Genomic DNA, 13,432 nt, shown 5'->3' on the forward strand with positions numbered 1-13,432 from the left:
CCAACAATGAATGTGGCTTTTTTATTTATTATATTGTCACTAATTTATTAATTAACAATTAATGACTAACTAGAATATTTTTTATTCACTTTTATATAATAAAAAATAAAAAAAATTATTTTTATATATTATTAATAAATATTAAATAAATTATTAATTTTTTTTTATTAATTTACATTTTGTGCATAAAAGCACAATTGTTAATTTTGAGCCAAATATAGGATTGGCTCTTTTTTTTTTCTTCCAAATTTAACATAAAATTTATATCTTCCATTAAAAAAAAAAGAGCAGCAAGCTGCCATCCAACAAATTACAGGGCGACACACACCCTCATATATAACGGAAAAATCTCCGTTAACCATTAAAAAAACAAAACAAAACGAACAAATCGTTTTTCACTTTAAAATGTTCTTCTTTCTTTTGCAGATGAAATAAATGACCCACGAAAAGAAATTGTTCCCCTTTTCGTTTGAGCTTTTATTGTTCTAATGAAAAAGGTAAAAAAAAAGGACGATGATTAATGGGTAGGGGAGCAGAGCACTGATGACGGTGCAGGCATTTTGGTTAAAGAATAAAGATGTCACGTTTTTATTTGTTGAACAGAACAATGAAGAGACATTTTAGACCGAAGGATTGTGTTCATCTTTTAGCTAAAAAATATCTATAAATTAAAAAACGCTGGAGAAGATTGGAAGACATTGAAAAAAAATTGAATGGCCGTGAAAGGTGTTTGGCAGAGGGAGGTTGGCCAGCTCTCTGGTCGGAGTTTCGCCCACCGACTTGGTGCCTCCGAGGTTCGTTTTTATTTCCTTCAGATTTTTTTTTTTGAATAACTTAATTATTTCCGAATCAGGTTAAATAACTTAATGAGTGAGACTGTTTGTGCTCAATGTATGTATGTATATATATATATATATATATATTATTTATGTAGGTATAGGTGTGTAAGTGTGTGTGGGTGTATCAGATTTTAGAGGTCAGAGGATGGCCATTGTTAGTCACTGAGAGGTAGTATTAAAAATTGACGCAGTAACCTTGGAATTGAAGAGCAGCAGCTCAGTACAGAAACTTCTATTACAGTCATACAGTCCCAAAACTACAAAAGCCAAGCTAAATGGTAAAAGATTAAATGATAGCTACAATAAAAAAAAACCACAAGTTTTTTGCTACATCAGAAATTTGCCTCCCATATTAGAAGAAACACAGACAGATTATGTTTTCCTATCTAATTTGTAATAAATTGAAAGTTTGTTGAGTTATTTAGAAGATGGAGAAAGTGGGAAAGGTGGGCTCCTTGTTTCTTTTATGCATTGAAATTAGGCTAAGCATATTAAGTGTTTTTTTTTTAATCCGAAACCAGAGAAAATTTAAATTGAAGTAGAGAGTTTGATAACCACAATGGGGGCTATCTCCCAGAATGATAGTTGTCTATACAAAGTAGTACCAGTACCACTACCCCATTTAGCTAAGCTATTGGCAACATCATTCTGCCTTCTAGGAATCCAAAACAGACTATACTTAACATCAAGAAAAAAGGAAAACAGAGTATCAAACCGGCTGGTTAATTGCCCAACTGGGCAATGTTTGTTCATGACAGACTTACAGACAACCTAACAAATCAGAGAAGAAATCAATAGTAAGCCACCCTTTAGCTGAACAACAGACATGAATCCCCATTAGCGCTTTGGCTTCATCTTCCATAGCAGAAGATGCTTGAAAGTGGTTGAGGCCAACATACAAGGCTTTCCTCGCCTCTCCATGACAAATGATCCCTGCAGAACCTCTGCTCTCCTTCCAGGCAGCATCCACCAAACATCTTATCCGGCCTGGGCGGGGAACACTCCATCTAGGCAACTGAATAGGAACAATATTCTCCTCGTCCAAAGAACTTGATAAAGCATCCACAGTACACTACCAGCTGACCGCAGCTGATAAGGCCCGAATCGAAGGGACTGCATTGTTATGGTAGACATCATTCCTCGCACCCCATATGCAGTTCAGTGAGGCTGATGCAAACAAAGAGAAATCATTTTTATCAGTCAAAGTCATCTCATTGTCGAAAGAGGGATTGAGAATCCATTCAACTAACTCAAAACCAGAATGGAAATTTAGAGTATCACTCCTAATGGGTTTACGCTGTTGAATATAGTAAAGGATTGCGTTCTTATTGAATTTTTTAGCAGTGCATGTGTGGATGTTAAAAAGTTTTAATTTTCTTTAGCTTTTGAGATTATTATCTAGCATGTATGTAGTGAACTAAATATTTTTTACAATCATTTGGCAATTGTTTTTTGATGTTATCAGGATCTTGTTCTTAGATTAGACGTGTATAAGAGGCTTGAAAAGCATATAGGATGTGTGAACACGGTAAGCTTCAATGAAACTGGTGACATTTTAGTGTCAAGCTCCGATGATAGGCGGGTTATTCTCTGGAATTGGGAAAGTGGGGAATTAAAGCTTTCGTTCCAATCAGATCATAGCAACAATATTTTCCAAGCAAAATTTATGCCATATACAAGTGATCGAAGCATTGTCACTTGTGGTGCTGATGGGGAGGTATTAATTTCTTTCCACACATGCTATGAACCTTAATAGTTTAATTTTTAAGTTCTAAAGTATTCACCTGCCACATATTTCATTTTTGTCTTTTTTATCTTGTGTCAACTTTGGTATTTGAAGAAGGGAAACATATAATTTGTTCACCTAGTTTATACACACATGGTGAGCTTTTACAAATTTGAGGATGTAAATCATGTAAGGACTGCTAGTACTTTATTGTATTATTTCACCTCAAGTGCTTAATGAGCTTCTGCATAATTTTTAGGTGAGACATGCTCAGATCTCAGAGAGTGGGCAAGTGGTTTCTTCCATGCTTGCCCAACATCAGGGGCGAGCTCATAAGTTAGCTATTGAGTATGGGAACCCTCGTATCTTTTATTCATGTGGTGAAGATGGTCTAGTGCAACGTGTGAGTTGTAATTTCTCTATTTCAATCATTCTTCATGTGCTTTCATTTTTTACAAAAGTTTATCTACAACCATTTCTGACGATTTTTATTATTAACAGTATGATCTACGAACCGGAGGGGCCACTGAACTTTTCACATGCCGACCAACTGATAGTAGGAGGTACTTGCAAGTCATACATTTGAATGCAATTGCAATTGATCCGAGAAACCCAAATATTTTTGCAGTTGGAGGTTCTGATGAGTATACTCGACTTTATGATATTCGAAAGTATAAGTGGGATGGATCATCTGATTTTGGTGAACCAGTAAACTACTTTTGTCCTCCACAATTGATTGATGATGAGCTAGTTGGAATTACAGGTTTGGCCTTCTCTGAACAAAGCGAGCTTCTTGTCTCATACAATGATGAGAACATCTATCTCTTTACACGAGAAATGGGTTTGGTAAATAGGTCAATCCCTTCCTCTTCAGAGTCTACGAGCATTTATTCTAGTGAAAGTGAGGCAAATGAAATGGGGGTTGACTGTTGGTCTACAACATCTTCTTCAGCTACAGACACTGATGAAAAGGCTGTTCCACAAGCTTACAGAGGGCATAAGAATTGTGAGACAGTGAAGGGTGTGAATTTCTTTGGACCTAACTGTGATTATGTTGTGAGCGGATCTGACTGTGGCAGAATATTCATTTGGAAGAAGAAGGATGGGAAGCTTATTCGAGTCATGGAAGCAGACCAGTATATAGTAAATTGCATTGAATCTCATCCTCATACAATGGTTCTTGCAAGCAGTGGAATTGACCATGATGTAAAGATCTGGACACCAAAGGCTTTGGAGAGAGCTGAATTGCCAACGAATGTACAGGTATGTGTCACTGCATCATCTTAAGCTAGTTATCTAAAGTTATAAGGTGACAGGAATCGCATGCATGACTTGTGAAATTTTTGCTTAAAGATATTTTATTATTGCTTGGTATTGAATAAACAAAACTGTCCAAAGTTTAACTTTTTTCTTTGAAGTCCGAATGTCAATACTCACTGATCTGGACCTTCCATGTTGAGGAGTGTCTTGAGATCATTCATTCTTGAAACTCTGCATGATGGGGGTGTAGATTGTTCTGATAGTTTTTTGTTTGTTTTTCTTTTAGTTTTTTGTTTGTTTTTCTTTTCTAGAAATCTATAACTTGATTGGCATTGATAATACTGATGATGGTGACAATGATGGTGGTTTCAAATAAGATGAGAATGATGATGAAAGCAAAATATGATGCTCTGATTATAACACTATGAACATAATAATACTTCTTTTGAACACTTTGAGGATGCTAGTAATGGCTATTATTGCACTTCTGTTTTGCAGCGGAGACAGACACGTAGGAGTTTGGCATCCATCTCTTCACATCATAATCTGCAGTTGCGAGTGAATTTAAGACAAAGGCAGAGAGATCATCTTAAGAAAGAGGTGAAATTCAGGTATCGTCAAATTTTAAGGCGAATAATAAATGACGAGTGCAACTCCATATGATGATGTTGACTTGTTTAGTTGGAAGACTCACCCATCCAACATAACATTAGGCTTAGCTAGTAATTGTGTAGAATTTTATGATTACTTTGTAGTTCTCGCTACTTTTTCGTATTAGGGGTCCAATTATTATCTATATTATGTTAAGTTATTTACTTCACTTTCTTCTTTTTCTTCCTTGTTCCATGCATGCATATTTATGTGTAATGTAGGATTAAGTATATTATGATAATATTGGTAGCTTGATTTATTTTATTTTAAATACCAATCCAATTGAAAGTTGATGAACGAGGAAGAGGAGGAAGAAGAAGAATGAAACTACTTTAACCTATCGAACATGCGAGTGAAAAAGTCAGTGGAAATTATGTGGGGTATGGATTTTTTTGCTTTCTTTTCATAATATGGACATTTTAAGATTTTTCTTAATCTAGGGCTTTTTTCTAACTTAAGCTAATTGTATGGATAATTATTTCCATATTTTAAAGTTTTTTTTTAAATAAAGCCATATTTTATTTACTTCTTTAATGTTTAGAGATTATGGGTCTGTTTGGTTTTGTTCATTGTTTTTTAAATTGTGTTTTCAGAAATTTTAAAGTTTTTGTAGTTTTTAAAAAACAAAAGAAGTTTGGCTAATATTTTCTAAAAATAACTTTTTTAGTTTTAATTTTTTTTAAAAAAATTTGAATAAAAAATTAATAAATATATTTACGAAGAGAACATCTTTTAAAAATTTGTAATAAATAATGAGATAAACTAATGTAAAATAAAAATTGATGAAAAATAAAGAGAGAAATTTTGAGTAAGAAAAATTGAGAAGAGAGAAATTGATCTAAGAAAAAAAATGAGAGAGATAGAAAAAATGAGGAGAGAGAAAATGATGATATAGGAAGTGATGAGAGGAAATAATGAGATAATAAGTAATGAGAGAAAAAGTGAGGAGAAATAAATTAATGAGAGAGAAAATTGTGTGAAATAATAATAATTAAAAATGTTACGTGAGAAAAAAATTGACAAAAAAAAATTTGAGAACAACTAAAAATAATTTCTTATTGCTCTCAAAATTTTCAATTTTTTGTAACTTTGTTTTTAAAACTTAGTTTATGAAAACAATGTCAAACACCCCTATTTGTTTTCAAAAAATAGTTTTTAGGTTTTAAAAACAAAAAATAATTTTTTAGTTAAGGAGCCAAACACACTCTATGTTTTCTTCTTGTTTTTTTTAGTATTATTGTCATTCCATCCCATTTTTAAATAATTTTTTTAATGTATATTTATTTTTTAAATATCTTTTAAATTGTCTATAAATTTAGCACAATTATTAATATATAAATATTTAGATCTATACACACACAACTTATAACAATGATGTATCATTTCTTTTTATTTATTTTTAAACTAGTCCCTCTTTTGCTTTTCTTTCCAACTGGTTAAAAAAAACAAAATAAGTCATATATAAATATAAATTCATATAAATCCCATATCGAATTATATTAGTTATTTCCCTCAATATATATATATATATATATATATTAGTTAATATGACAATTATACACATTAATTAGTCTCAAAATCATTAAAGTACAAGTGACTTGTATCATTTGGAAGATCAAAATATACAAAAGCACAAATAAGCACCTCATATTTTCCCCCACTTCTTACATTCAAAATACCTTAAAAGATAAGAGACAATATATTGTAAATTAATGGGTTAATAAGACTTTTAAGAAGGAAATACATTTAATATATATTCTTAAATTTAAAAGTGATATTAAAAAAAGAATGACATTATAATAAAAAAATTTATATTGTAAATATTTAATGTTGTAACTCACAATTTTCAATTCAAAAGTATAATGTTATTTTTATTGTTGTTTTTATTTGTTCCAGGTTACTTTTATATCGTCCAAAGCATCATATTACTTTTTATTGTTGTCTTTGTTACTTTTATAAAATGTTACTTTTTGTTACTATTTTTGTTATAATTGTAATTGTTTCATGTTACTTTTATAATATTAAAAAAAATATCATGTTTCTTTTTATTGTTATCTTTATTACTTCTATAGATTACAAAGTATTAAATTACTTTTTGTTATTGTCTTGATACTCTTGTAATTGTTACATATGATGTTAAAAAAATACCAAATTACTTATTGTTGTTATCTTTATTACTTTTATCGATTACAAACTATCATATTACTTACTTTTTTCTGTTAAAATCTCATATCAGTAACTTGGTAACTTAAATTATATGTTTTACTCATGCTATTTATTTTGATATGAGAGGTATCTTTAATAGATTTCCAAGGTAATTAGTATACTATACATTTATATATATATATATATTACGATTTAATAAACTTAAGCAGCCAGAAGAAAATTTCAAAAAAAGTCTAAAAAGGCGTAAGAGAAAGTTCTATAATAAGTCATGTTGGTAGTAGAATTACCTTATTTTGACCAAAACATCTAATTATGAAAATGACAATTATAACAGAGGCAAGAGCAAGACATCCCATTAGCCATTAATGATCTTTTTCTATCGAACAATTCTACATTAACCCTTTTTTCTTCATGAAGACTTGCTCTCTTTCTTTTATCTTTTATTCTTCAAATTATAGTTATAAGATAAGATCTTATGGAACAAGATTGCCACCCTAGTAAGATTGTTATTGAAGGATTAAAGGTAACAAATCAGACTTTAAAGTTATGGTCAGAGGTATGAGATTTATTATCTCATGTGTTCAAATAAATTTCGAGGACGAAATTTTTATAAGGAGGAGATAGTTGTAACGACCCAAAATTGCTAATGAGGTTTAATGGCCTTGATTAGTGTGCCGGAAAGACATAATTGGTATATATGTGAATAAATGATTTAATGCTTGATTGTGTGGCATGCATGACTATATGATTATGTGGAGATGATTAAGTGTATGTTTATGGATATTAAATATGTATGTGGAAGTGTTTTTCTCAAAGAATAGGCCTGAATCTCTACTTTCCAAAGAATGATTGTCGTTTTCTTCATTAAAAGACAATAATGACTTCTCTTATCAAGATGACTTTCTTGAACCATGCCAAATGGTTCCAATAATCATTAGAAAGCCCACCAAACGACAAGCTTCTTCTGGAAGGGTAAGATGAAAACCTTCTTGCTGGGAGAGATGCGGCAATCGCAGAGATCAGCAGCGTAGACTTGATGAGGGTCTCAGTTGTGGCTTGTATTTAGAGCTGTAAATGTGGGCCGCCCGGCCCGGCCCGGCCCACATTTTTCGTGCCTCTGGTAAATTCGGGCCGGGCCGGGCCCGGCCCATATTCAATTCGTGCCGTGTTCGTGCCGGCCCATTTTTGAAAGAGTAGGCCCAACACGGCCCATGGGCCCGGCCCATGTCGTGCCGTGCTCATGCCGTGTCGGGCCCAAGTCGGGCCGGCCCACTTTCCTTATTCGGGCCCACTTTTAGGCCCACTTTCTATATTCGGGCCCAAATTTGGGCCCACTTTTTTTTTGCTAAAAAATGTGAGGATGGAGAATTGAACCCTCCACCTCCTCTTTAACCATCAATGGACTTACCACTAAACCAAATACATTTCTTTGTTTAAATTATAATTTTAGATATTTTTATATACTTTTTAACAATATTTTACACAAAATTATATCAAAGATAATTATTAGAATTTTAATACCTACTAATAAATGCTAAAAATTTAACTAACAAATCTTAAAATAAATTAATATAATTATAAAAATATAAACATTGAAAAAAATAAGACATATATTATCATTTTAATTTATTAATTATTGACAAATAAAAATTTATTATGATTATTAATGTCAAAATATCGGGTTTTTTATCGTGTCGTGCTTTCGGGCTAGTTTGTTCGTGCTTTCGTGTCGTGCCTTCGGGCTTGTCGTGCCGTGCCGTGCTAAGCCCGTGTCGTGCCGTGCCTGGCCCGAGCCCATATTTTTTCGTGCCGTGCCTGGCCCAAGCCCATATTTTTTCGTGCCGTGTCGTGCTCCTGCCGGTTTCGTGCCGTGCTCAAAAGCCCGGCCCGTATTTACAGCTCTACTTGTATTGAAAATCCAAATCCATATATTTCTCATTTTCTATAAAATTTCAAATTTAGGTAAACTCTTATCTAAAAACTCATAAATATAAAAAAAATTCCCAAAAAATTAACCTGGATCAGGATTCATTAGTAGTATTATTATTAAAGGAAATTTATTTGGTAGGAGTCTTATCGTAGGGTTTTTTTTGTATTTCTCAACATTTGAATAGTTTTTTGCGCAATTTTTTTTTATGTATATTGTAGTTATTTAGAGGTTCTTGCAAATTTTCAGAAAATTTTGAATAATTTACAGTGCCGAAAACTAAGTTTAAACATGCTATTTTCCACGCGCATAAAAAAATTAGTTACGCGTGCAATAATCTGTTTTCGGCACCGTAAATTATTCGGAATTTTCTGAAAATTTGCAGGATGCTCTAAATAACTACAATATACATGGTCATAAAAAAAAATCTTGCCGAAACTATTCACGAGTTGATAACACAAAAGAGCCCTACGGTAATGCTCTTTTTGAAGGCCCTACTATAGAATTATCCATTATTACAATAGGTCTCTTGGTAAAATGATTTTTTTTAAGTCATTTTGCACTCTAGTTTAGTTTTGATAATTATTTACAAAATAGTATTCGACAATCCAAATAATTGGTTGAAAAATTTAGACAATTGATTGAATTTTTAGATTAATGACATTTTGTAAAATATTATCAAACTTAGGGCTAAAGTACAAAATCATTTAAAAAAAAGAAATTATTTTACCAATTATCTATTATTATAACACTAAGAGCATTCCATTCTAAACTAGTAAATATGTAAAAATAAATTATTAAAGACTTAAAATTTATCTCGATTGGGTGCTTCAATGATTTAGCTATAATACATAAAGTTTCTAGCAACAATATATTTTTCACCAAATATAGCTAAGCTTTTAAAGCTTCATTAAATATATATTTTTTATTTTTTTTTCCTTTTTCTCTCTTATTAGTTATTTATTATTATTATTTTGTTTTTCAATTTTTTAATTTTATTTTAATTAATAAATAATATTTATAAATATAATATTTAAATAATATAAAAAATATGACGCAGGATATAATATAAAAATATAAAATAAAATAAAATAAATTAAATTTTGATAATGCATTTTAGAAAATAGAGTAAAGCACCAATTAAAAACACTCCATGTGCTATGGCTAACTATAACTTATTGTCAGCTAGTCTCGATGGTTCCATGAGATTTACCCTATGTTCGGTAAAGAGGAAAAGTGAGTGGAAAGTTAATGATTGGGGACAAAAAAAAATGATGGGATTGTTGGCAGCTTTTTCAAATGGGTAAACAATGCTCAATAATGCCAAACTGGAAGTGCTCAATAAGAGCATCTCCAATCCATTACCCCATTATGGTGTTGCACCAATACCAAAACTAAATAATCTTAACACCATATTTTTTTTCCATTCAAATCACAACACCAAAAATTACACCAAAAATATATATATATTGTTTTCCATTTTATGTTTGGTGTATTTGATTTTAATATTAGAATGTAAGTTTGTAATATTTTAATTATCTATTGTATATTTAATCAATTTCAATGTTAATTTTATTTTCTTATAGTGTAGAGTAAGAATTTTCACATAAATTGAAATAAATTATATAAAAAATTAATTATGAAATATTTGAAATTTTATTTAAAAAATTAAATTATATGTGTATTTATAATTTAAAAAACCCAACATAAAATATAAACCCACATAATTTTCATATGTTAATATATATAAATATATATTAATAAGATATAAATATATTTATCTTTAAAAAAAAAAAATGCCGTGTGAACAGTGCACGGCATATATGCCGTGACACTGTTCATCAACGGGTAAATGCATACATTTTTGGAGTTGGGTTGGAGCTAGATTTGTGCTCTCCACGGCATATATTGCCGTATTCCCGTGGGATTGGAGATGGCCTAAGTCTTTTGAAGCTCCAACCCATCAACCAAAAATCATACCCAGGCCAATCAGAAGTCACTTATAATACTTAATATTAATATTAATAAGGGACCATACTAGTTTGTTTGTTATCTTGTGATTTTGTAAAATATTATTTTGATACTCTTTTTTTAATCATGTTCATATAGTATTTGTATTTTAAAATTATATATATTTGATACCCTAAACTCAGATTTGATAGATAAAATTTTGTAAATATGATCAAACTGTCATCAGTTATATGTAATTAAGTAATTAAATTTAAATTTGGAACTTACATAATTGGCAACAGCGTGATTAAATTGGTAAAATTTTATTAATTAAATTTGAGTTTAGGATACCAAATATGTACGATTTTAAAATATAGAGTACCATATGAACATTATTGAAAACAGAGAGTACTAAAATGATACTTTGCAAAAATACATGGTACCAAATGATTATCTACCCTAATAAATTGGTTTAGTGTTACACTATTCAAACAAATAAATTAAAAAGGGTTTATTTGCATGTTTTACTAGTAAAAAATAAAATAATTAAGGCGTAATTAATTAATTAATTAATTATTATTAGTTAATTATTTATGGTCAAAATACATAAAAACAAGTAGGTTTATTGTGTTTCTTGTAAGATTTAGTGACTTATTAATTAGTCAAATCCAAGACAGTCATTTTTTCTAATTAGGCCGGCGGCCACCAACACTCATAAGTATTCTTTTTCTTCTAAATTTAGAAAAACACTTGAAACTTGAAGATAGGATAGATGTGAATGAAGGTCTCAAGTGTTCTCAATATTCACAAGAAGAAGCTAGAAAGGACACACATATAACCACCAAGAAGAAGAAGAAGAAGAAGTGGACAATGTTCATGGTGATGTCAAACAACGAAGGGAGGTGTTACAACATTGAACACTTCGCTTTTTTTTTTTTTTTTGGAAATTGACAGAAAACCTAAAGATATACAAGAGTCAGACTTGATCCGTGAGGTGTTCACAAGTATGAAACAATCATAGATATTTTATGGGTAATTAGTTTTAGTATTTAAAAAAAGTTAAGTAGAAGAAATAATGCAAGTGTTCTAGTGATTAGAAGTTGATTGTGTTCAAGTGAAGGTTTTGCTTAATAATATTATGGATTCGAAGATTGTACCAGCAAAAGGTAAACCTACAGAGTTTGAGCACAACCCTACTTTTGTGGAAGTAAACACACAAAGAAAAATACAAGTCTAGATATTGCAAAGCTTTTGAAGGGACTGATCATAATTCTAGGATATGCCTTAGAAAGAATGAATAGTGGTAATAAGATTTCATTATTACTTTTCTTTATTTGTATTTAAAATGTGTTTAATTTTATTTTAATTTTTGAAATGGAAGAGAACTTTGATTTTCAATATCAATAACAATAATCAGTTTAATGTTTCAATAAAAACTATTCAATATTAAATTTATAAAGACTAGGATTTATTAGTAATTAAACTCTATTTGTTATCTTTTGAAAAATTTGCCACGAAAAGTTAGTAAATAGTTTGAAATGTTGCACTTAAGTTACTATGTAGTTTTTTTATGGCAAAAATTAGTAAGTAGTTTGAAAACGTTGCTCTCAAGTCCTTGGATAATTTTTTGTGGCAAAAATTACATTTTACACCAATTTTGTCTCAATTAATTCATTAATAAGAACCTAAAAATTTATTTAAAAAATAAATAAAAACTTAATATTTTTTTTGTGTGACAAGAGTGGTTGTCTGCTTCCTACAGCAACTAACAATTAGGATTGCCAAAATAACAAAATCATATTTAGAAAGTAGGAATGCACTGTGAGACATTGTCCGTCACTTCCCAAGACAAGGCCATAATCCATACAACTAGAATCTCCCAATTAGCTCCCGACATGGCTACTCGGGAAGCAAGTAGATTGACTTACTTGCTGAACAAGGGAAACCTAGTGTATTTTGCACACTTAATACATTACTTTCCTTTATGTAAACCATTTATTTATGTAACATGGGAAAAATAATGTAGTTATCTCTCATTAAAGAGTCCTAAGTATCCACCGTTGTCTATTAATAGGACTCGAGTCTCTTTGTAATGATACAATATAATTTGAGCAAGCCAAAACGCTGCCAAATTTTGTAACCTCAAGGAGAGCTTGAGCTTTGCAACTCGCTCTGATTCACCAAATTTGACTTACACAACATTTTGATAGTTAAAAGGATGAGAAAGAGAGATCGATCTAGTGTCGACCAAGTTGTGCAAGGTTTTTGTCAAAGGTAGGTTGGCGACCTCTCTTGTCGAAGTTTACCCCCACCAACTTGGCTAGGTTGGTTTATTTTGTATTTCTTTTAGAAGAGGATAATCGTTTGACTTTTGTTCTTATTTTTTTAATAACTTAATTAATGATCATTAGTGTGGACTTGAACTTTGGTTTATCACTTAATCATTTATTGTAATGTCTCAAATTCCCTAATGTGGTTTAATGCTTGGATTAGAGGGCCAGGAGGGCCATAATTGATTTATTATGCAATTACGTGATTAAGTGCATGATTATGTGGAATATATGATGATAATTGCATATCTGTATATTTATGTGCATGTTTATGATTTATGGATGAGATCACATTATAATGTGGATATGTTCGAGCTATTCGACATGAGACGTTCCTAGAATGCAAGATTAGCGGTTTGGTCATAACGAGATTAATTTTCGGGCTCGGGGTAAGTCTGGGGGTAATTTGATGCTTAGTACATTACTGGGGAATGAACGGGTAATGAGATATGAATTCATTATTATTTGAGAATATTGGGAATAATGAGAATTGAATGACCTTAATTATGATTATCGGGATAAACGGGAAACGACTGCTTTGCCCTTGGGTGGCTGTTAAGGAATTAAATGGGCTTAGGGGCAT

At 30.9% G+C, this 13,432-nt stretch overlaps 1 protein-coding gene across 1 annotated transcript; it reads left to right on the forward strand.

The window, feature by feature from the left end:
- Positions 1-373: 373 nt before the first annotated feature.
- LOC133787581 (uncharacterized) lies at positions 374-4,640 on the forward strand. Its single transcript, XM_062225556.1, has 5 exons — positions 374-794; positions 2,305-2,556; positions 2,825-2,968; positions 3,067-3,828; positions 4,324-4,640. Exons 1-5 carry the CDS (start codon positions 714-716, stop codon positions 4,486-4,488), a joined length of 1,404 nt encoding a protein of 467 aa, XP_062081540.1. The 5' UTR covers positions 374-713; the 3' UTR covers positions 4,489-4,640.
- Positions 4,641-13,432: the final 8,792 nt, after the last annotated feature.

This window comes from Humulus lupulus, chromosome 1 (genome assembly GCF_963169125.1).
Source record: "Humulus lupulus chromosome 1, drHumLupu1.1, whole genome shotgun sequence".
NCBI lineage: Eukaryota > Viridiplantae > Streptophyta > Magnoliopsida > Rosales > Cannabaceae > Humulus > Humulus lupulus.